Source organism: Erithacus rubecula (genome assembly GCF_903797595.1).
Source record: "Erithacus rubecula genome assembly, chromosome: 3".
NCBI classification, from domain to species: domain Eukaryota; kingdom Metazoa; phylum Chordata; class Aves; order Passeriformes; family Muscicapidae; genus Erithacus; species Erithacus rubecula.
Window position 1 is genome coordinate 68,094,045 of NC_136689.1, and position 24,159 is coordinate 68,118,203.

The window sequence follows — 24,159 nt, forward strand, 5'->3', positions numbered from 1 at the left end:
GAATGTAGAAGTGTCAGGACTGCAGCTTAGCTAGCTTGAAAAGGGTTTATCTGACTTGCATCCAGGCACCAAGATGCTCAGATACCACAGCAATGTGTATGTTATAAGAACCTAGATAGAAGATGATTAGATAGCAAATCAGACAGAATTTTGCATGTGATTTCCTGGGTTTGTCTAAACTTATAGCAGCAACATTAATTATAATTATAGGAGGTTCTGAAGGCAGCTCCTGGGTGGGTTTATGGCACTTACATGTTGGATTCCAGTTATAAAGTGCCAGCTGAGAGTTACCACTGTGGCAGGAAGCCCCTATTGATGTAAAGCTGATAGAAACCATCTTTGGGCCTTCCCAATTTGGGGTAGGAGCAGCAGATAATGGTGATGGAAGATGCAGGGGGAGAAGAAGCCTTTTGGCAGCAATGGCAGAACTCCAGGGAAAAGAGCATTGAGACATGCATGGGATATCACAAGAAGAGAGGAGGGGTGAAGTGGGAGGTGGTTGTACACAGGAGTTACTTGTGGTCATCCTCTAGATGATTTCTGTACCTACTTCCAGATCCAGTGCCTCTCCTTCCGCCACACAGGAATTCCTCAGCCCTTGTAATCATTTCCTCTGGCTCTTAAGCAAGGGCAGCTCTTTAATTGCAGATTAATGCGTCAGTGAAATCCTTGAGGCTGCGTTGAAGTGACTGGGCAGGAGAGGCCAGGCTTCCAGCAGCAGCTGCTGGCACAGGAGTGGCAGCTCACGCTGCTCTGCGGGGACGGCAATGCCGTAAGCAGGAGCAGGATCCTTCGTTTTTCTCCGGCAGTGCCTCAGGGCACATCTACTCGGCAGAGCACAGGGATCCTGGGGCTGCCCCTTAGCATTGGTTGTGCTACTTTCACAGCAGGAACATTTAGTCTGCCTGGAGTGCTATTCTAATGTACCCACAGTGCTTGCACCCCTATCCCTGACCCTGAGGTGGTTTGATGAGTGCAAGGTGAGCTCTCTCTTCCCCTCTGTAGAGCTGCGCTCTGCTGTGTGCTCTCACCTGCTCTTAGAAGTATTAAAAAAAATAAATTATTACATTTATGAAGGATTTTATATCAACTTTGATCTGCAGTTTCTGATCTGTGGGGTCTTATTTATTTTAGAAACTGGGGAAGTTTTCAGGGCTGATTTCGTAGGTGATGCTTTTTTGTTTTCTTGGCTGACAGTCTTGATTTTGTTTTATATTCTTTCCTTTGAGTATCTGAAATTTTGCATGAAATTTCTACTGAATTGGAAACACCAACACATGAAGTAATTACCAATGTTTCCTGCCTAAGTTAACAGCATTCTCCTTCCTTGTGCTCTTAGTTCAAGGTCACAATGATAGAATTTAATCCTTCATGAATTTTCATCCGACTTGCTGTCCACAAAAATTGTTGATTAAAAGATCCAATTTCCATTGGCATTCTCCCTTTCAAAGGATGTCAACAGGAAATATAAATGTGCAGCCCTTTGTGAATGATCTGCAAGGACATGCAGGCTTATAAAAAAAAAAAAAAAGCAGCAGTTAGCTAAATCCTTTAGTTTCTGTTTTGAATGACTGGCCATAGGAATGCAGGCTAAGCTGTATTTCAGCTGTTCCCAAGGATGTGTATGTGTTACTTGTTGATAGTGGTTGGTACATCAGGCTCCAGTGACAGCTACGTGACCACTCTGATGATCGCTGTCCTGTAGCAGAACCAGCCCCTGCCTCCCCTCAAGAACAGCAGGCATGAAAGAAAACAAAGAGGGATCTGTTTGTTCAGAGGACTGGCACTCGTACCTCCTGCTTTTTCCGAGAAAAGAGAGATCCTAGGTCATTTCAGCTCTCACTCTATTCTCCCAGCAGCCATTAGGTTGTAAGGAACTGCATGACTTGTTCCAGCAACTGATGTGAATTTCTGATACCTGGGAGAGCTGAGACTTCAGCCATACAGGGCCTGTGGGGAATCTGATTGATAGGAGCAAAACTCAACACCCAGAACACCAGCTTACTTCATTGGGAGCTACCCATTACCAACAAAAAGAAAGGAAAGCCCACCACAGTCTTAAAGTTTCAGCATTATGTTTTTAAAATCTTACCAGTGTCCAAGGTATGTGTCTTTCACAGTAAAAATTACTTGGAGTGTGCTGTGAATGCACAGACACAGATCAGTGCTGAACATCTGGTTAAAATAAATTACAGTCTTATTTTGCAAATAAAAATTCCTAGGGTCTACATGACAAAGTCTGGCCAGCACAACTATCTCATGGGGAAAAAATCACATCCCTAGCCTACAAAGATAACTATTTTGGCATCATTCCCTTCCCCACTGTGTAGACTTACGTAGACTTAGACCAGAGAGGAGTCCTTTTGCCAGTGTAGCTCACATTGTTTGGGAGGTATCTCAACCATGCTGGCAGACTCCTGCAGCTGGTATAAGCCATGTTTCCATCAAGGAATATGGCCATAACAGTGACACCAGCAAAGCCCCTGAAGTACTTAAAGAATAGTACTTTTTCTCCTGCTTCCAGCATCTAATATTTTTGGTTTAGAGCTTCCTGATAAAAGGAAACACACAGAATTTGTGCCCTTCATTAGATCATCAAGGCATTATTTCTTGCTACAGAAGAATTGAAGTATATATATATAGATAGGAGGTGTGTTGCTTTCCAGCATCCTGGTGGTACTTCCTTTTAATGGGAGAAGAACCCAGTTCTCCTGCAGGATGCCTGTTATATGTTTTGGTGTTGGTTTTGGAGATCAAGAGGCAGGGATGATTTGGCTTTTATTAGATCTTCATATTTTGGTTTTGCTGGGTGGCATTTAAATAAATCTAATGGTCATAGTTAATGAATTACAACTGTCTATGCAAATTAATTTGAGCTGTTTTGAATAACAAAACAAAGTCCTTTACTCAGTGACTTGGCTTGTGTTCTCACACTCTTATTAGTCCTTCTTATCTCTTAACCAAGGGACTTTCTGGATGAACCCAAAACTTGAACGCTTACCAGCCCACCTTAATCTATGAGCCCCCCATCCACAAGGCAAGGCAACACATAAAGCTGTCTTGGCTTAAATGTTCAGCTTTTTTGACAACAGTTTTCATGTGTCCCACTTAGTTAATTTTGTCCAATTTTCTACTTGCTTCAGTCTACACAGATTCTGCTCATTCCTTTTCCTGCTCCTTTACCCTCCACTTCTCTACCAGGTCTCACATTTTTGCACAAGTGGTGAACAAGACAGAAAGGAGAAAAGGTGGGGTGGGGGGAGGCACCCAATTAAAAGCAATCTCTTCTGAGTAGATGCAGACCTGGAACTTCCTCTTATTTTAATTTCCCATTATCACTTAGCTGTGAATTGATGAGAATGGAGCAAAATGCCAAGAGGCCCCATTCTCTCGTGCACCACATTGGAAGGGGAGAATTTTCAGCGTTCCATCAGACAGCCAGGACCTGTCTGCCTCCCACAGCTCCTGGTGGGAGGGCTGATTTAGGAAATGGCAAAAGACAGCAATGACCAAAAAATACTGCCTCTTCTCTGCCTCAAATAAGGCTTTTCCAGGTGAGCAGAAATGGTCTGAGCCACTAATGAGATGTAGGCTGCCAAAGAAAACACATGGGCAAATTCGTATTTTCCAGACAGCTGTTGGTAGAAATGTAACTGTCCATTGAAGTCTACAGCACAGCCTCACAGCCTTTTTTAGCACTTACTCATTAAATTGCAAAGATAGATTTCTCGTGAGGTTACTTTAGCGTAATGTTAGCTGTGTTGTCTCACTGGCCCTGTGAATCAGTTGCTTGTCACAAGATTTAGAGAAAAAACAAGTGCCTGCATCAAGTCACACGAGGATTGGGTGACACTTCCACACGGCCTCTTGCTGCTGGAGCACCATGGAGCACCTTGGAGCAGCCAGGCCACCACTCCAGCTCTGTGCTACTCTTGCTCAATGCTGAGCACGAGTTTGTCAAGCCGAAGGGGTTTGGATCCGAACTGAGTGTTGAAACAACAAACATGAGATGGAGCATATCCCTGAGGGATGTTAAAACAAGCAGCAGGAAAACGCGTGACTGGTCCCTCGTGGTGCAGCCGATGGGACAACCTGCTCAGACCAGTTGGATTTCACCCATCTGGTTCACACGTGCACTCAGCCTTTTGTGTCCAGGGCCACCCTGAGCCAGGTCCCTCCCCAGGCTGAAGCTTTGCCACCTTGCTGTCCTCTCCCTCTGTCTGCCTCCTCTCATCCCTGTGCCTTGAGCCCGGCACCGCTGGATGTGCTCAGTAAGTGACAGCCTCCTGGCTGGAGGACAAACACTGTGCCACAGCACCTGGAGCACTTGTACAAGCAGCTACTTTCATTTCCCATTTCCCAGCCAGTTACATGGTTTAACTCTTCTGCAGCAGCCCAGAGCAGCCCAGGCAGCTGGAACAGGCAGGGAATATAATGGGGGATAAGTTCACATTTCCCTCTTTTGTCAGTGCGGCACCCACTGTAGACAAATCTTCAGAGTGATGCTTTTAAATTAGCTGGGCTATTTGCAGTATAAAGCCAGTTACAAGCAAGACAGAGAATTTAAGAAAGATTTTGAGAAAAACAGGCCTACGTTGACATTCAAGCCCATTTTGTCATTACTTGTTTTAAAGCCATTCTGAAGATTTGACAGGGGTCTTAATGCATCCAGTCTCTTTTCGGAGGATGAAGGTGTAAGAGCAATGTTACAAGGTGAGATGAGTCTCCTCAGCAGCTCTGTGACACTTGTCTCCTTCAAAGTGATTCACAAATCCACAAATGGGTGTCACTAAATTTACTGCTGCATGTGAATGTCAACTGTTTAGAATGGGTTTGATAATTTGGGGAAGAATATGGCCCACTAATGACTTGGTTTTAGTGCAAGTGAGATTCATGTGTAGGGACACATTAATTTTCTAGGTAGAACAATTTCTAGCACTCTGTTTAAGTAAGATGCTTCAGAAAATTAAATAAGTCAGCAAATTATTTGCGTAGGACTATCAACCTACGAAGCATCTGAAAACTGTGAAGGATCAAATAGAGCAGCTTTGACCGTGTTGCTTGAACACAGTATTTTGTCCGGAAGGCCTTCTCACTTTCTTTTTCTCATAATTGCTAATAGTGCTCCCTCAGAAGTGGCACCCATCAAATACCACAAGCTAGCTGCTGCAGTGACATTACAGCTGTTATCCTGATGCCAGAAATACTTTATTTTATAGTGTGGGCCTTTCCAGGAATAAGAGAATGAGGCAGCCTCCATTAGGTCTGGGCTTTTGCATATTGCAGAACCATGTCTAAATGAATTAAATAGAGATGCCAAGACTAAATTACTGAAACAGTTCTCATGCTGACTTGGTTTGACAAGAATGTGGCCTAGTCTGAACACCAGATGGATTTCCATCCAAGCTGAGTGATCAACACCTTACAAATCCTGCATTTAAAGATGTGGCTTGACTATTCCTTAGAGCCTGGATTTACCCTTCATCTCGCAGTAGTCTGGAGAAAGCCTGCTTGCCAGCAGGGTCACTCTTCAAGAGCACAGACAGGAGGACTAGTCATCACCATTACTGCAACTACTCACATTTATGTATTTCTAAGCATATGCATCACTTTTCATGAGCAAACCTAACCACAGTCAGTCCTTGCTCCTTAGATATTTCTGAGTGATGTTTTTAGTCAGTCATGCAAATATTTTTTCCACTAATGCCAGTTCACAACCCCTTACAGTGAGAGCCCCAAAATCAGAGGCTCACTGTGATGTAGGATGCAAGAATTTATGCAAACAGATGCCTTGTAAGGACAAGGAACAAAGAAGTTAGGCAAGACTACTGTCATGAAAACCTGTTTTGTTCAGTCAGAAACCTCAGACAGCACTGAAGAAACAAAATAAAAAAGCTTATGCAGCCAGGATCTAACACATCAGCTGCAGACCTAAGAGTGTGTTAAAGCACAATCATAGAATCATAGCAGGTTGGACAAGACCTCTGACATCTTCAAGTCCAACCATTAACCTAGCACTGCCGTGTTCGCCACTGAACCATGGCTCCAAAATACACCCAATTTCTACCACAAGCAAAGATGAAGGGGGAAAGGAAAAAAAAATCTGGATGGGAATTGGTTCAGGAGTTCATGTGCCAAAGCCACTCCCCAGGCAGGTACTTTTTCCACAATCAGCAGGGCTTGTATGGTGACACCTTCTTTTCCTTCCCATTATAATTTGCTAATGTGCACCTGGCAGGACTACCTGCATGTCAGCACTCCCAGGTGTAAAAAGATATCGGCCTCTCTAAAGATACGGACCTTGTGAAACGTCACACCTCGGCACAGCATAGCCAAGCTGCCCTTATTTGCATGTACTGACGACTTAGGCTTGCATAAAAGACTCATAAACTTTTTGGGAAAAGAACAGCTACACATTTGTCTACTCTTTGTGTTCCAAGAACTTTTCTTGTTAGCTGCAAGATGACATTTTAATGAGGTTTCACTGCATAGAAAACATGGGACGATTTAAACAGCTCTGTCCACCCCCTCCCTCTCTCCCTCCCCCCACAAACTCTTTCTGAAATGAGTTACCATGCGGGAACAAAAGCTTTTATGAGAATTTATGTCATTTGTGTGGAGGCAGGGGTGAGGGAAAAGTCATTCAGCTGCCAAACCTTGGCACCAGAGTGTGTGCCATTCCCTCTCCTGCCCCGTACTGGCTGGCAAAGTGGCTTTGTTCAGACCTGTGCAAGTTTCTTCAAAAGCCAGGGGCTAGCATGTGTTTGTTTGTTTGTTTGTTTTGGAGTCACCGAGAGGGCAGCGTAAAATAGCTGCGAGGCAATTCCCGTAGAATAAAATGGAAGTCTCTCTGGCTCTTCATTCAATACAATGTGCCTCAAGAGGATATCCTGCCAACCCGATGATAAAGAGGGAAATAAAGTCACTTCCTCACCAGCTGTTTGATTCAGGTAGAAAAAGGAAGCGTTTACTTCCTCATGTTTGCTCTCTCCACTGCCCCCTTGATCAGAAATGCCAGGCAGAAATTGCCTTCTCCCTCCACATTTTTGGTAAGGAGCTGTCAGATCCATAATGTTTCTCTGGGCTCAGCCTGTGGGCAGTATATCTCCCCTTGCCTCCCGGGCTGGGGTGCAAGCTGAGCTGCAAGAGGACCGGGGCTGAACAACCTTGGCTCATTCCACAAGCAAAGAATGCCCGTGTAATTAAAGATGACATTTGTTTCTTGGATCAGGGCTGCCGAATTTGGGCCAGCGGAAGAGCGGGATAGTGTGATCTCTTTGTTTTGAGACTGCCCTGACTCAGTGCACTATTGCGCCTCCTAATCCTCCCACAGTGACAAACTCCACTTCTGTCCTGGGCTCCCTGCAAATCCCTGGAATTCTGGCCAGGAACATGATCTGTCCTCCCAGTACGTAACTCAGTGGACAAGAAGGCAGTAGGGGGTGCCCTTGGGGCAATCTCGTGGTTTCCAGTCAAAGCAGGCAAGGTGAAGCAGGCATCTCAGGTCCTTTGGTGCCCAAAAGGAGCCCAGGCAGAGCATCTTTCCCTTCTCCACCGCCACCTTTCTTCCTTCGTGGAAATGGTCAACACGAAGTTGCACAGTAAATCAGCAATGTACTGATTTGACTTAATAAAAGCTTCATAAGAAATGGCTTTTTAAAAACTTACAGAGCTGAATGAAGAGTTCTTTTCCATATAATTTTTAACAGCCCTGATATAATTTTACATCCAGGATATAACTTCCCATTAAATTTTGAAGGTCTTAAAAGCAAGGTCTGCAGCGATTTTCTTTCCAATTGTATAAGACTTCCAGAAAGGTTGACCAAGCCAGAACTTGCCTCGGTCTATTTGCCAAGGGGACCCTTTCTTTCATTATAAAGAGTGCTTTTCAAAGGACATCAAGTATTTCAACCAATTTTCCTAATCTTATTTATTTTAGCTGAGATTCTCTTATTTTAAACAGAGCGGTTTAGGTGACAAAAATCCAGTGACAAATACATGGGTTTACAGAAGACAAAACCTTATGAAATGTTAAGATTCTGTTTAGGGTTCTCTTTGTGCTAAAATAGTTTTCAGCAACGGGTCATACTTCCCTCCTCCCACCCCCCTTGTTTTAGTACATAAAATGGACATGTGTTTATTTAAAACAGGTTTGAAACTTAAACAAATAGTGACAGGCTGTTCAAACAAGCTTCGGAAATAGGTCTAATCAGGATGTTTGAGAAGGGGAGGGGGAACCATCATAAAGAGCTACTTGTAATATATAGTGCAGACACCATTAGGTTGGGTTCATGTTATTGTTGTAATAATCTCAGACAAAAAAGTACTGCATGCTGCACATTTTTTTGTTAACATTCCTCTTTTGAGCCATAGGTTATGACATATTTTTGTCTTGTATCCAAGTTTTACTGTTCCCCTCTGTCCATCTCCATGCCCAATACCAGAAGCTCTATGGAATCATTGGAAATGGTCTCACAGAAAAACTGGGAGGCATGTTTCTGAAATGGGATAGAAAGGGAGGCACAAAATATGCTCATTTTGATATTGATACTGTGTGTGCATCAACTGTTGTGAATATACAGAAGTGGGACCTTCCCCATAGAAAGAAACCATGCAAACCTTAACGTTTAAATGTTTTCACATGACTTGTGTTTCCATGAGGGTTTTTTTTTTTCATTTCCTCTCTTTTCCACTCATAATAATATCACCAAGTGTTGAACTTTACCCTTCTTGGATTTTTATAAGGCCCAATCTTGAACTCCCTATACAGACAAGACTCCGTGGAAGTCAGTGCGTCTGTACTGGCGACAACAGGATTTAGCCCAGTCTGTAACATTTTAGGATATTGTGTTACTTCATAGCCTTAAGGAGAAATAAAAACAGCTTTCCAAAGAGCTGCACAGCAAACCAAGTGTGCTTTTTTCAGCTCTGCAACAGCACAGCAGAATTATTAAGGCCAGAATTTGCAAATGTCTATGTCAAAAAACAGGCAGCTAAGCAAAAGTTGCCTGTTTCTTTCTGTAACTAAGAGTTTGCATTAAAATTTTCCATCCTCCCCACAAAAGGTTGACCTGCTTTCATTTAAGAATATACCTTTGGAAACCCAAGTTGGAAAATGATCGCCTAGAGGAACAAGCATTGAGAAATAGCAAGAGGCAGACGTGGTTTCACGTCACTCGCTTGGCCAGAGCCTGTGGCTGTTCTGTTACCAAGTCTTACCTACTTACATCCACTGTGACCTACAACATGCACTATTACTTAATGCAATTACACATTTTGGAAGCAAATATCTATTATTTATTTGAATCTCACTCTAGCGAATAGAAGTCAAAATATTAAAAAACCTTACACGCCCTCTCGTGGTAAAACCACAAAGGCGCCTCTTCTGACAATACTAGAGATGTCTGATGAGGGGAGCTAATTTAACTACAGAACTTGATTATCATTGACTCATTTGGGAGGTTTTACATCAATAATGGACACCTTTGTCTCCTCAATTCCTGCTGTAAACCATAACAATGTATGCATTATTAGAAGACAGGTTACCTCCTGGCATAAGAACATTGCAAAACAGCTAAAGGCACTATAATTTATTAGACAATGTTAACTTCTACCAAAAATGGGAAGTCTAGGGTAGTAAAAGTAGAGGCAGAAACCGTCATGTAAGATAGCTGTTTGACAGGCTTATTTCAACAGCTTGGGAGCAGACCTTAATTGGCCGCGCAGTAAGAGTTGCCATAAATGATGCTATCAGTTTTGTCACATTTTAAAAGTCAATCAGCTTGGCTATTTACTGCTTTCAGGCCATACAGTATGATTTATCTGTCTCTCAGGAATGCTCTGAAGTGTCACTCTCGTTAGGAATTGCAGCCTGAAAGAAAGGCATTACGTGCAGAGTATCACCAATCCGATCATTTGCCCGGTCAAATCCCACCGTATTTATGAGTCACAAAAACTTTATCATTGCTACTTAAACAGCCTACTTAAACAGCCATTTGGTGCCTACGTGCATGACCAGATTTTTCTGGAGCACTGGACCACAGCATCACTCTTTTTGGTGACAGTTGTGAGAGATTATCATAGGTGTGACACAACCCTAACACCTTCAGTTCGTGTGGAAGAAACATCTGTGGCTACTACACAAAGTCTTCTGAGCCCATCCCAAGGGAACCAAACAAATACTGCCTCATTTTCAATGAAGCTGACCTGCAATATAGATGCTCCTTATGCAGTGGAAATAAAAGATTCATCTACTTCCTTTGTGTGTGTTTATATAGACAACATTTAGGAGCCAAAATAATGGTAACTTTTATTTTAAAAGGCTGCTTTTGTCTTTTCTGTTAGACTTGGCATGCCTAAAGCAGAAGTCACAATCATAAGTAATTTCAGCAATATTTATAAAGAAATAGGCAGGAGAACTTCTTTTAAGAACAAAAACCAGAATTCCCAAAGCACTATTTTAATAGGTTTGTGTGATCTTCTTGCACCAGCGGGATTGTTGGGTGACCCCTGAGGGTGAAGAAGTTGCCTCCCTTTCCCCATTCTCCCCGTCCCCAAAAAGCCAGTAACTGCAATTCTGATATTCCCTTTCTCATTATTTCCCTTTCTAGGATGCCTTTGTGGAGTTGTATGGCAACAGTATGAGGCCTTTGTTCGATTTCTCCTGGATCTCTCTGAAGACTATCCTGAGTCTGGTTCTGGTGGGAGCTTGCATCACTCTTGGCGCTTATCTCGGACATAAGTAGAGTCACCCAGTTTATTGTGGATTACAAAAGTCTTTCAAAACAACAAAATAATATTTTTTTTTCTGTAGCACAATGATATTTTATGAGCAAAGCAACTTCCCAGTGAAAGATTAAATCAGCTATTACTGCCAAAGGAAATATCATTTATTTTTACATCGCCGGAAAATTATTTATTAAAAGATATTTACATTTTAACCTGCTATTTTCGGAACCTCAGCAAGTTGTATCTGTCATCACATCGTGTTGTTATTCTTAACTTTAATGAGCCCCAGAGTATTTTACGTTCTTTTTTTTTTTTAATTAATGCCGCTGGCTGGATTATTTTATCTCTGAAGAGCGAATATACTGACAAAGACGTACCTGCTTACACTTACAAGGGCAGTTACTTGAGCTGCTAAAAACTGCCAAATTGTGTTGAATTTCCTAGCATTTTCCAGGAGGGATCTGAAAGGCAAGGTCAGCATGAACAAAGTTCTCACCCTGTCCTGCTGGCAAGAACTGACGTAGTAAACAATTCAACATGGTACATATGTGGAGTCAAGACAGAAACTTCTTGAAGGACACTGCTATCCCTACAGGAGAACAGTTGGAAATATGATTGCCTATGCCTTTTAAACATGTGTTTGCAAGTTACCAGCTGTGCCATCACATCATAATCACAATACCCACACAATACATTTTTTTTAATAGAAGTGTGAAGTTAAATCTTTGGGGCTCGCAGGAAATTGCTGTTTCAATGATTTTCTCAGCAGCAAAATGTTTTTTATGGCTACTGACACAGAAACATCAGGAGACCTTAAGTGCCTGCTTCAACAGAGCAGAGCTGGAGTCTGAAGACCTGACCTGTGTCCCACTTTAGTGGGCTCATATCTGCAACTAATCCTGCTTACTTACAGAGTTCCTCCAGGGGTTTGAAACCAATTAGATGTGGTCTCTAAATCCCTGAAAGTTGAAAAAGATCTTAATTTTATTTGGCAAAAAGCAGACCTCAGCTAAGTTACAGATTAGCTCTGACTATCCTTGTTTATCAAACTGGACACCAAAATCAAGTTCATTTTCATAACAGGAAAGGAAAGTGAGATTTATCATCCTGCCCCTCGCCCTCAAAATATTTTCATGCTAATAATCTCCTAAGACTGTCTACAGAAGAAAAGCTGATGAAGAAACTAAAAATCCTCTCTCTGGACGGAGACTCTCTGACACCTCTCTTGTGCGGGTGCCTACTGTCATCTCAAGTGAAAATAGGGTGAAGGAAAAGGGGGAGTGGGAGGTGTGAAGTCATCTGCTCCTGTTACAAAATGCAACACAAGTAAAATTAATGCAGAGTACATAATACAGTTTTATAAGCAGACCTGTGTTCAAAGTGGGGCTTTCTGTGAGCTTGATGGGGTCCAGGAGTCCCCTGGAAACCGAAGACTCTGAAGCATCAAGTCCCAGGGGCTGCTCTGAGGCATGGAAATGTCCAGCTTCAAATGTTTTAAATCCTGTGCTTCTATTTTTTCTATGAAACTTTTGAAATCTGGCATTTGTGGGTAAATGGATGTCCAGATATAAAAGGAAAGTTCGCAAAGCTCTGGATAAAATGTACCATACAATACATAAGTGCTCAAAGGGTGAAAAACAAGCATTGAGTAAACTGTAGCTCCAACCTCAAGATTTCAGCTGAATAACTTTGTGGCATTATATGCAAAATATCTCCAGTAACTCGGGAATGTAATATGTTCAATGTTAAGGCTGTAGTTGATGTTGTGTCTTCAAAGCTGCTTTTATGTTTGGTTGGTTTTTTTAAGAGTTGTACATCTCAGCATTTTTACTGCTATTTAGTCGTGGCACCTACACTTTGTATGAGCAAAGATGGAGCAAGCTTACATTTCAGATTTGAAATTACTTAATTTTATAGAAATGTAGAAAGGAAATATTTCTAAGAACACAAAAAATGTGAACTATGCTTGATTAAAGGAAAAGGAAAAATCCTACCATCAAACAAATAGTACCTGCAGTGCTTTCAGAGTGCTTCTGTAAGAAGTGGGCATGGTCATGTAGGGTTTTTATGAAAAATATTTCAAATCAGAGCAACTGAGGAGTATTGTGGATTGAGTGTGGGCTTTGTTTTTTATCTCAACTTACGAATTGAATTTGTTTGCAGCCAATTGCACAACTGGAATTGGCTGCTATTGAGCTTATGTTTCATTTCACAATCTAGTCTTCGTTTTGATTTGTGCCCATATGCCCATTAAAGCTTATGAACTATTAGACCTCAAATTGTTTCAACATTGTTTATTTTATTAAAGGTTTACATTGTCAAAAGTAGTAAAAAATATCAATTCCAGTGCTGCTATAATACCAGGATAATTTGAATGGGGTTTTGGTTTTTAATACCTTCCAATGGCTAAAGTTTTTTAAAGCTGCTTTAGAAATAATATGAAGACGACACATGATACACAATTAAATGAATACTGAGGATTTTGTGTTCCATTGTGTCTACTCACTGGACTTCCCAGTGTATTTGTTAGTACCAGGCAAAGAGAAGAGTCGTGATGACTGTTGATGATTTTATTTTATTAAAGAGCTAATGGAGTTTTCCCATCCTGACTGCAGAATAGTACAGTATTGTGGCTGCATTAGGTATAATGATAGTTGATAATACATTGATTAAGAAAACATTTTAGAAACGTTGAATGTATATAAAAGCTTGAACTTCTTAAATAAAATCCTCTCTTCTCACTCCTGCATTTCTTTTGCAATAATTCCTGTCTTTCCTACTCTTCATCACAATTCCATGTAGGATTTTTTCTCCACAAAATGCCTTACAGACTTCCATGCTCAAAGACTATGCTTCAATGAAAACCCATCCTCTGTCACTGTGTGTGCACAGGGATCTGATCAGTCCTACCATATCCAAATTGTAAAAGCAAAACAAAAAAAAAAATTAAAAAGAGGGACACTTCTGAAGTGTTTAGGTGTAGAGAATCAGAGGTCAAAAAGGAAGGAAGAGGTCAAGAAGTCAAGGGATACAGAGAGATCACTGGAACATCTCCCTGATTAAAGATGAGTGTTGCCTGGAATTTGTTTATTTTTCATCCTTTCCATTGAAAAAGGGTGATATAAGGGAAGAGAAAATGCTTGCAGAGACCCCACAATTATTTTTCACTATAGAATTTTGTTAATGCTGAAGGCAGTCTTTTTAAAAACAGCAAATACATAGACATCGAAGAGAAGTACTGGATTTTGCTATATGCAGCTTAGGTGTCCTTAATTCTTTTTCACTCAATTTTAAAAGAAAATAATTTTTGCTTCTGATAAAATAATCTATAGGATCACCTGAGATCTGTCATAAATCAGTTACTTAGAAACAGATGAAAAATTGTGCAAAAATATTCTGAAATTAGAGGCGACAGAGAGGATGTTTCTTAATAGAACAAGCACTAGATCCACCGAAGGACTAATGGGGCTGTCAAGGTAACAGAGAATATACAGATGAGAAAGGGAGCTGGAAGACATGGAGAATGATATTGGTATGTAAGAAAATCTTCAGTTTCACATGTTGCAGGAGATCACCCAAGATGGTCTGAAAATAACTGTTAACTAAAAGCAGCTACAAATGCGTGCACTACATGGCTACAATTGCTAAAAATTTGCAATTACAAAATTACATGTAAATTATTATAAAATGATCTAGTCTATAAAAGTTTATCAGTTTGCTGTTATGATTGGGGATGATATAGCCGGAGTAGTTTTGCACTAAGAAGGAACAATGAGAAGTCTGAAAGCAGATGTGTGAAGGCAACTCGAAGGTGATGCAGTTCAAAGAGCACGGTCCCAGTCCCCCCAGCCCACGCAGTCTCCCAGCTGAGGCAGCCAGGGTCTGGGCTGCATGCTGTGTCCCTGAGGCATGACACTGCTTACTGTGCACCTGCACTCCACTCCACATACCTATTGATTAAAAGTATCCTGAAGTTGCATGTTTAAAGCCTTTCTCCTTTTTCCTCTCTCCATCTCCGAACAAACTAGCAAAATGATTCATTTTTGTTATGAGTTTATGGCTCAGTACTATATGAAAAATTATACATATTTTAATTTATGGATATAAAAATTCTTTCTCATTGAAAAAGCCCAGCTTTATTTTTCATTCTATCTCTCTTTCCAACAAGGCTAAATACAAGGAAGACAAAAGACCTAATTTAATCTGTATTTGGTTTAAATCACACTTCTATACTAAGTTAATGCAGCTTCATCACACAATGAAATTATCTTCAAAAAGTAATACAGCATTAAAAGTTCCACACAAAAACTATATATTTTTATAATTTAAATAGCGGTTTTTTTCTTCTTCTTCTGAATATTTGAATTTTAATTATCACCAGCATAAATGTACATAAGCAGATACTGTTTATCCAGTACCTTTGGATGATGTATGTATGGTAATGTAGTTTGTCAGTTTATCATCATTTAATATGATTATGTTGTTCTTTGTCTTTAAAATGTTATAAGAACATGCTGCCATTAAACTTTCCATGTCTGTCTAGTTTATATTGTGAAAAAATAATAAAAGCACACTGTGAGATACTTGTTTTGCATTTGCATTGTTTAGGATTTAGGAAAAGCTACTCAAACATTTTGAGTTTAATCCCATAAATGACACGTAGTGTTTCCTTCCTGATACTTCTGTTCACTTGTTCTGCTCAGCACTGGCCAGTACTCACCAGCCTTGTCCATGAAGATGCAGTGACCCAGGTTTGAGTAGCTGCAGCTGTGTGAAATGTAGCCCCCAGGTGTACCCTGTGCTTTGGGACCCGAGGACACTGTCACCCTTTCTGCCCTCCTGTTCACTTGATGCCTTGCAGAAAGCGCAGCAAGGCTCTTCTATTTGCTAAAACTGACTTTCATTCTTGCAAACAGGAGCTGGAAATGCACATGAGCAAGTTTCAACAGGAGCAAAAGAAATATTTTTGTTGCTGCTGAAGGTTTCTTATGGTTGTGATTAGTTTCCAAAAAGTGTTTCAGTGTTTTGCTTCTTACTCATGTTAACTGGTCCTTGATTCACAGGGGTTGCCTCTTACCTTCTGTGGCTCTCAGGTAGAACATAGCTAAATGTCTATAGGTAATGAGTATTTAACTACTTTAAGAATTTACCCAGCTTCTTGAGTGGGTTTTGCATTTCTCTCTGCCATTATTTTGTGAACAAAGAAGACAAGGACTTGGGGAGAGCAGCCCCAGGGCTGCATTTTTATTTAGCTAAAACCTAACAAAGGAAGATGGGATTACATTTTCACAGGGAGTTCAGCAAAACCAGGTAAATTAGTTCAGGGATTCTTCTTTTTCTGCCCAGTCAGGTAACTCCAATTTTTCTTAAAAGCTAAGAGATCAGAACCTGGGATTAAATCTTACCTTACCACCAGGACCAAGCACTGTCAGCAGATGGGAAGAACAGAACAGGTTTGGATAAAGACAAAATTAACATTAGAGCTGATAACTAAGGTGGGTTTTAGCTGTCTGAAAATTAGGTGGGAGCACCCTAAAAACAAAGTAGTTTGGAGGAAAACTAGAAAGCTCCCTTCTCAAAGCATTCCAGAGTAGTTTCAAGCACTGCAAGTCTCCACTGAAGCTGCACGAGCAGCAGTGTGCACTGTCCCTCTGCAGCAGCAGGCTCTCCATCCCATAGTACCTGTAGCTCCTGCTTTGGTCCTTCTCAATAGGTAAATATTTCATGGGAGTCCACAAGTGGTAGAAAGTGAAATTCATTCCACTGTGAATGGCTGGGTACCAGCTGCATGGCATTTAAGTTCCATGTAACAACTGACCCTAGGAGGAGCTAGCCTTCTGCTTGGAACTAACTTTTTGGTATCCAGAACTGCAGGACATGTTACTCTGGGCAAAAGACAGTGGAGTCAAGATTAGTGCACTGCAAGAAACAGATGGACAAGCAACAATGCAGCTCTTGAAGCATCCCATCGTAAGCTGTAGTTCACTGCTCCCCACTACAACTGAACACAATTGAAAATTTAGATCTCTAAAATCTCATGAGGATAAATACATGTCAGTTAAAAACATGCATATCTAATATTTTTTAAGACTTCTAAAGGTGCAAACACACTCTTTGCTATCCTGCAATATACTTACGAGTGTTTCTGGATTAGTTCACCTGGAAGATGTCTCTCTCCAGTGGGAATACCTATTCTGGTACTGACCTATGGAACTCAAATGTATTGAGTTGCCTCTTGGATATCCTAGAGAAACACATCAGCCTGCCCTCTTCTGTGTGTGTCCTCCAGAACTATTATTACAAGCAGAACCACAATAGTGGGAATGCAGTGCCTTGATTGTGGTGAAAATTTGGACTCAGGAGAGGTCCTGGTCATACAGCTGAAAGTGTCCATTTGGAGCAGACAGTACTGATGCAAACCTTTATAAATCCACAGGTGGCAGAGACAAAAGTCACCCAATCTGTTTATTTCAGGATGAGATGGAAAAAGAGCCTTCTTCCCTTTCTTTGTCCATATGATAAGCTACAGGCACTTCTCTGCCTATGTCTCTCTGTGGTCAGAGATGCTGTCCAATGCTTTAGTTATTGATATCCTTGAGTTTTTTGCCTGTTTAAATCTCTCCCCACCTGTACACTTCCACTCCAAATAATCTGCTGATCCTCAAAATATCTGGTAAGTAAACTTTTCCCTTTCCTACCTGTGACTTCTAGATTATTACTCTTCTTACCTCTCTGGTAAGACAAAAGACCCTTTGGGAGGTAAGATGCAATATATGCAGATGACACTGCTCATGGATTATTAACAATAATATTCAAAGTGCATGTTTCAGGCTGTGCTACTGTGAGCATGAGCACCATGGAGGTCTCTGCATTGGTAGACCACTGGGATGGAGAGACACATTTCTGTTAAAGCAGCCACGGAGCATGCTGAGGGGCTGTAGGGGGATGAATGACCTGATCTCTGCACCGTCTCATTTGAATTGCACATCTTTATCCCATTGTATCATGTTTGTATGGCAAGGTTTTGGTAGCTTTGGGGCTACAGGGGTGTTTATGTGAGAGCTACCAGAAGCTTCCCCCATGTCCATTACAGCCAATGTCCACTGGCACCAGGATGGACCCACTGCTGGCCAAGGCTGAGCCCAGCGGCAACCATAGCACCACCTCTGGGATAACTTATTGAAGAAGGGGAGGGAGCAAAAGCACACAATTGCAGCTGGAGAGAGGAGTAAGAACATGAGAAAGAAACAGCCCTGCAGACAGCAAGGTCTGTGAAGAAGGAAGGGAGGGAGGTGCTCCAGGCACTGGAGCAGAGATTCCCCTGCAGCCCCTGGTGCAGACCCTGGTGAAGCAGCTGTGCCCTGCACCACATGGAGGTCCATGGTGGATCAGAGATTCCCCTGCAGCCCCTGGAGAACCCCACATCAGGGCAGATGGATGCACAAAGGAGTCTGTGACCCCACAGAAGCCCATAATGGAGCAGGGTCCTGGCAGAACCTTCAGACCTATGGAGTGAGGAGCCCATGAGGTTTGCTGGAAAGACTTGTCACTTGCCACAAGACTTGTCACTTGGGGGAACTCACACAAGAGCAGCCTGTTCCTGAAGGACTGCACCCTGTGAAAGGGATCCACACTGGAGCAGTTTGTGAAGAGCTGCAGCCCTTGGGAAGAACCTGCTTTGAAGAAGGACTTAGGAAGAGCCCACATTGTGGAGGACTGTCTCCTGTGGGAGGGACCCATACTGGAGCAGGGGAAGAGTGGGAGGAATTCTCCACATGAGGAGGAAAAGTGAAAGAGACAACTGGCTGTGATCAACTGGCTACAAATCCTAATAGCAGTTCCTCTACACTGCTGAGGGGGAAGAAGGTAGAGAAAATCAGGAGTGAAGCTGAGCTCAGGAAAAAGGGAGGGGTTAGGGGGAAAATGTTTTTATGGTTTGGTTTTATTACTCATTACCCTAACCTGATTTGATTGGTGATAAATTCAACTAATTTCCCCAAGTCAGGTCTGTTTTTCATGATGGAAATTGGTAAGTGATTTCTACCTGCCCTTAATCTTGAGCCAGGAACCTTTCATGATATCTTCTCTCTGCTGCCTAGCTGAGGAGAGTGATAGAGCAGCTTTGGTGGGCACCTGGAGTCTAGCCAGGGTCAATCCACCATATCCATTCACCAAAAAGCCCTGTTGCAGGAAGTTTACTTACAGTAGTGGGGAAAACATTTGGTCAACTTGACCCAGCAGGCGAGAACTTACACTGGAGAAGCACTTTGTGTAATGAAATTGCATAAATGCATGCCATAGAACTACTTCATAATCTTTCAAAAAACACTCTTTTAGCCAATTATCACAAATCCCAGAATTGGATTCATTGTTCCACTGATGCACAATAATTAGTCTTATGAACTGATGAGCATATCTGATGCAAACACATAAAAAGTCAATGCATGCAGTCTACATACTAGTGTGGCAATAGCTTTGATAGACTCTTAATCTATGTTGGGGCAACTGCATTAGAAATTGTGAAAGGAGAAAATGCTGTGTTCAGAAAAATAAAACGGACCAAAAAAAGTAGATTGTACATTATTTCTGGAAGTAATCACCCCTAATTTACTAAAAGTTTACTCAAAAAACTTGTCAAAAAGCCTCTTGGTCTCTTCTGGGTTCACCCCTCCAAGTCACTAGAGTGACAACACATGCCTCCAGTTGCCTGAGCATGAATGCTTAGCATTCAAACTGCACAGCCTTGCACAGAACCATAGAATGATTTGGGTAGGGAGGGACCTCCAACGACCATCTAGTCAAACCCCTGCCATGGGCAGGGATACCATTCACTGGATGAGATTGCACATAGAGTCTGGCCTCAAACACTTCCAGAAATGGGGTGTTCACATATGACTGGGTAGTTTGAAAAGAAAACAAACGAGAACAGCAGAAGATTGGAAAGTGAATCCACGAGCCACATAAAACACCCTAAGAGGCACCAAAGCATTTTGGAAATGCACTTCTTTTAAGACAGGATCACTGGAAAAAGCTGAGAGGCATCACACCTTCCTAGCTCTTACTAAGTCATCCTACAGGGCTGCATTTGTTTTCCTAAAGGCAAACCAAAGACTCTGGCTAAACAGCTCCTCTTCCTGGCCTGCACCTCCACCACTGCCCTCTTCCCAGCAAACAGCCCAGGAACCCACTGGCAGAGCCCAGCAATGCCAAACACATCAGCCAACCTCAGACAGGAGTTTTGGCAAGGCCACTTCCACGGCGCTGCCAGCACCCCATAACAGCACAGAGCCCCGGAGCTGCAGGATAATTAATGCTGCAGGATAATTAATGCTGCAGGGTAATTAATGCTGCAGGGTAATTAATGCTGCTTGCAGGGGGAGCTGGGGCTCAGCCATGCTCTGCAATGTTTGCATCGGAGCCTGGCCAGGAGCCTGGGCTGTCTGCTCAGTGCCCAGGTGCTGTGGCCTGAAAGGCACCACTGCTGCACTGCTCTGACACTTCTGCTTGAAGTCAAAACTGGCTGCAAACCAAAGTGCTCTCTCATGAGACTGGAAATTAATGTTGCTGAAGGAAGCTGGCTAGTAGTTCATGCGGCTCTGGGTTTGCTTTACATCTGGTGTCAGACTCTGAATTCCCTCTACAGCCAGGAATAAAACAGGTGAGGTGCCTGGGCCACTCAGCACCCCCTACACATTACTAATTTCCTTTCATCCAGGCCTTTAAAAAAAAGGTCCCCGATCATGCTACAGTTTTGAAATGTTATAGGGTTGGGGTTTTTTGGTTTTGGTTTGTTTTTTGTTGTTGGTTTTTGGGTTTTTTTAACTTAAAAAAGCAGCTGCTATTTCTTTCCAGGCTTTGCAAACATTCTTCCCATTAAGTAACTAATTTACTGCTAGCAGAGGCACAGCTTCCTCCAACTTGCAACTCTAAAAGAAGCTGACACCTTTTACATTTGAAAAAAGTGGCCATGAAAAGAAACAGATGTTTTTTAAACAAAGATGCTCGTTTTCAGCTCCTCCTCACTCCTTTGCCTCATAGGCCAAGTACCTAACAAGCCCTTCACTCCAGCTGCCTATCACCTAAATCAGCGTGATTCCTTATCCCTGTGTTTTCATTAGGGGCTCAAAATGAATCTTTAACCAAGGACAAATAGCACTGCTTCCAGTTACATCCAAATAACATCTTCCTGTCCTGGAATTAGATGTCAGTGCTGTTGCTTTGTTGCTGCTTCCTTGCTTTCTGCCAAGATGGAAGGGGAAAGGAAGGGCAGTCCAGAGGTCATAAAAGATATTCAAGAAGTATAAAAAGAAAAATTGATACAGCTACCTCCAACAAGAGATGACAACACCCAAAGTTCAGATAGGCCTAAGGTCCTCTTCATATCACATGCTTTTCAAAGCATGCCACCCTCTTGAGAACTACTCCAATCATCATCTACTGGGAAACTCCCATCAATATTAACTAGAGCTTGGAAGAGATATTTTAGTACTTGCATTAGAAGTCACTGATAGCTGCAGAACAGCTTGAACTGCTGTACAAGGCTATTCAACTCCCTGAGAAAAGCCTGGATCCTTCCTCAAATACCTTTACTTTTCTTAAGTTCAGGTTAATTGGGACACTATGTGGTGGGGGAGAAAACCAGCCAGCCATCCGGAATATTGCTCATCCCTCATGAGGAGAAACCCCTGCTGTCCCTTTCAAGCCCCTTTGAAAACAACATCCAAATCCATAGTACAGTCAGAAAAGTATTAGGAAAATGGACCATGACACAGCTGCAATGTGTTACAAGTGAGCACAGCACATGCAAGCAGAGATGTGCCCTGGACTAAGCAGTATTCTTTGCTTTGCTTATTTTGCATGCTTGACAAGTCATGTCCTACCTCATGCTTTCCCAAGTCTTTTTGGAAGTAATTTCTCTATGCATCTCCAAATTGCCACTGACAATGATATGAACAAAAAGTCCCATTTGCTTTCCTTAAAATGTTCAAGTTCTCTCCTACTGTGAAAACTGTATTAAAAAAAAAAAAAAAAAAAAAAAAAAAAAAAAGTAAAAGAAGAAAAATAATTTTTTGTTTTAATAGCTACTTGGAAAGAATTAGCTAGTCAAAAAGATATGTCACTTTTGGCAAACAGAAGTATACACACCCACATAAAAAAAATCATCCTGTCCTTCTTTTTCAACTGTATGTCCACTGCTGAATCATCCTTTAATTACAGCTGACAATTGCACAGATGTCTCCAGTGCAGTTTGCTCATAAAGACACATTCATTGCAATCAGATACATGACAGACTTCACACTTAACAGTTGTCAACATAACTTCATTAATGTGTCTTGACTATCCGCTTGCCCACCCCCACCCACTTCAAAAGCCAAAATTAAAACCCACTTTTCGTCTGTCATCACATCCTCCAACAACTATCACTACTCACTCAAGTGTTGGGAAAATAAGTCACTGCTTTTTCCGTAATCCCCATCAAAAATTGCTACTTCCAACAAAAGCAGTGTACAAACAAACTCAGCCACAAATGAAAGAAGGCATTTTCATTTCCCAAAGACCACATCTATTTGTCTTCTTGACCCATCCAATTAAGTGGTATGAATCACCGATGACTAGTAGCACAAACATACATTTATGTGTTAAGTTCTGTCAAAACATTACAAAATTAGCAGACAGCAGCTACTGTTGTAAATTTAATGATGTACCTATGATGTCTGTAGCTGGCAAAACAAATGTTCCAGCATTACAAGAGCCCTTTCAATACATAAATATTTCCTCTAAAAATAAGTTTGCACACTTAAAAGACATTATCTTTATTGGGTAGAAAATGTTCTCATTTATGGATGTTGGACAAGCTTGTGTATTGTGGGGCAGCAGGTCCAGTGGAGACAACAGATGGGATTCCAAACAAGAGGAATGCCCATGTTTTGTATTTGTCTACACAGGGATTGAGACTATGATGGAACGTGTCTACAGATGGATCCAATTATCTGAGAACAAGAGATGTTCACAGATTTCAGTTTTTGATTAGAGACATTTATCAGTCAAAACTACTTGTGACTCATGCTAAGATTAAATTTTATGTTGTAACAAAGAATTAAACTACCTCTTGGGTGTCATTATTGAGAAGACTGATATCCAACTTGCACTCCTGAATTTTGCCAACTTTGCCATAAAGGTCTTTTGACTAGGACTTGGTTACAATACTGCTCAGTTTTTATATACTCACAGGAATAGAAACAAACTGTTCAACTGTGGTACCTCTTTATGAGTACTTAAACTGAGGGAAGACTCTAAAGTAGACAAAGAAGGGTTCAGTTGGCCCTCCCTGTTCATACTGGCCTTTGGATTTTGCCAGATGTTTGCATCTTTAAATGCTAAGGGTGTTGTGAACCTTGTAAGGGTCAAGCCCTTGGTGACCTTCAGAGCCAGGAGGGCATTGCAACCTGAAGGGAATATCAATGCTGGGAGCTGGAGCACCAACAGAGGGAAATTTCCCTGGTTACTCAATTTAGGCTAAGGGGGGAGTCGCTCTGAGTCCCTCCACTGATGTCTCACTGTGCTTCTTTGCTATCTCACCTGTTTTGCAGGTGCACATACACAGCTGTATCAGTCCCCAGTGCCAAAGAATGTCATCCTTATTGTCACCCATGCCTCCCCATCACTGGCTATCTGAGCAAGAGCATTTATCATCACAGGTATTTGTCCTCTTGAAACAATCAATGCTGTGAGAAAACTCCTTCCCTGGGTTTCCCTCTCTCCTACAGCCTCCCTTATTTGGCGGGAAGATGCCATTAGGAAAGGAAATTATACAGCTAGAAGTTCCCCAGTAAACCGTGAAATAGTTCTTCAATGAAAAAAAAAAAATCCATAGGACTTATAAAATCACTCTAATACTAATGATATACTAATGATATATCTCTATTGTTGGAAGTGTGTGGTAAACATTTCTTGGTAAATGTGATTTGAATGTACGTAAGCAGTACTGTAAGAGAAATTTGAATTCTGGAAAATGAAGACTTTCTATTACTCTGTATACTCCTCAGCTGAGTAGAAATTCAAAATTACACACAGCAGCATGAGAAAAAAAGCAGTCAGACCAACAAAAGTGAGGGGAGAATGTTGTTTAGTTTAAAATGTATTTATTTTGCCAAAAATTCCATCTAAATGAAAAACCTTAATATGCTAACTATGATGCTGCTATTCTACCTGTATAATCAGTTTAATGTCTCTAAAGAATAGTGTAGTGATTATGTGATTTCATCTTAGTGCCAGCTTTAAAATGAAGGGGAAAAATCACTTCTGTATGCCTCACAGAAACAAATAATTGCTTTAAATCCATCTTCCTTGAAAGCAAGCTGTAAACTCTCCAGTTTCAAAACAGACAGATCAATCTTATGCAATTTGTCTGGTTTCTAATTATTAATATAA

At 41.5% G+C, this 24,159-nt stretch overlaps 1 protein-coding gene across 1 annotated transcript in view; it reads left to right on the forward strand.

Annotated features, from left to right (window-relative positions):
* BCL2 (BCL2 apoptosis regulator) overlaps positions 1–14,033 on the forward strand; it is a 94,021-nt gene extending 79,988 nt beyond the window's left edge. The window contains exon 2 of the mRNA XM_079302103.1: positions 10,611–14,033. Within this exon, the coding sequence (XP_079158229.1) occupies positions 10,611–10,745 (135 nt within the window). The 3' untranslated portion in view covers positions 10,746–14,033. The remainder of the gene's footprint in view (positions 1–10,610) is intronic.
* Positions 14,034–24,159: the final 10,126 nt, after the last annotated feature.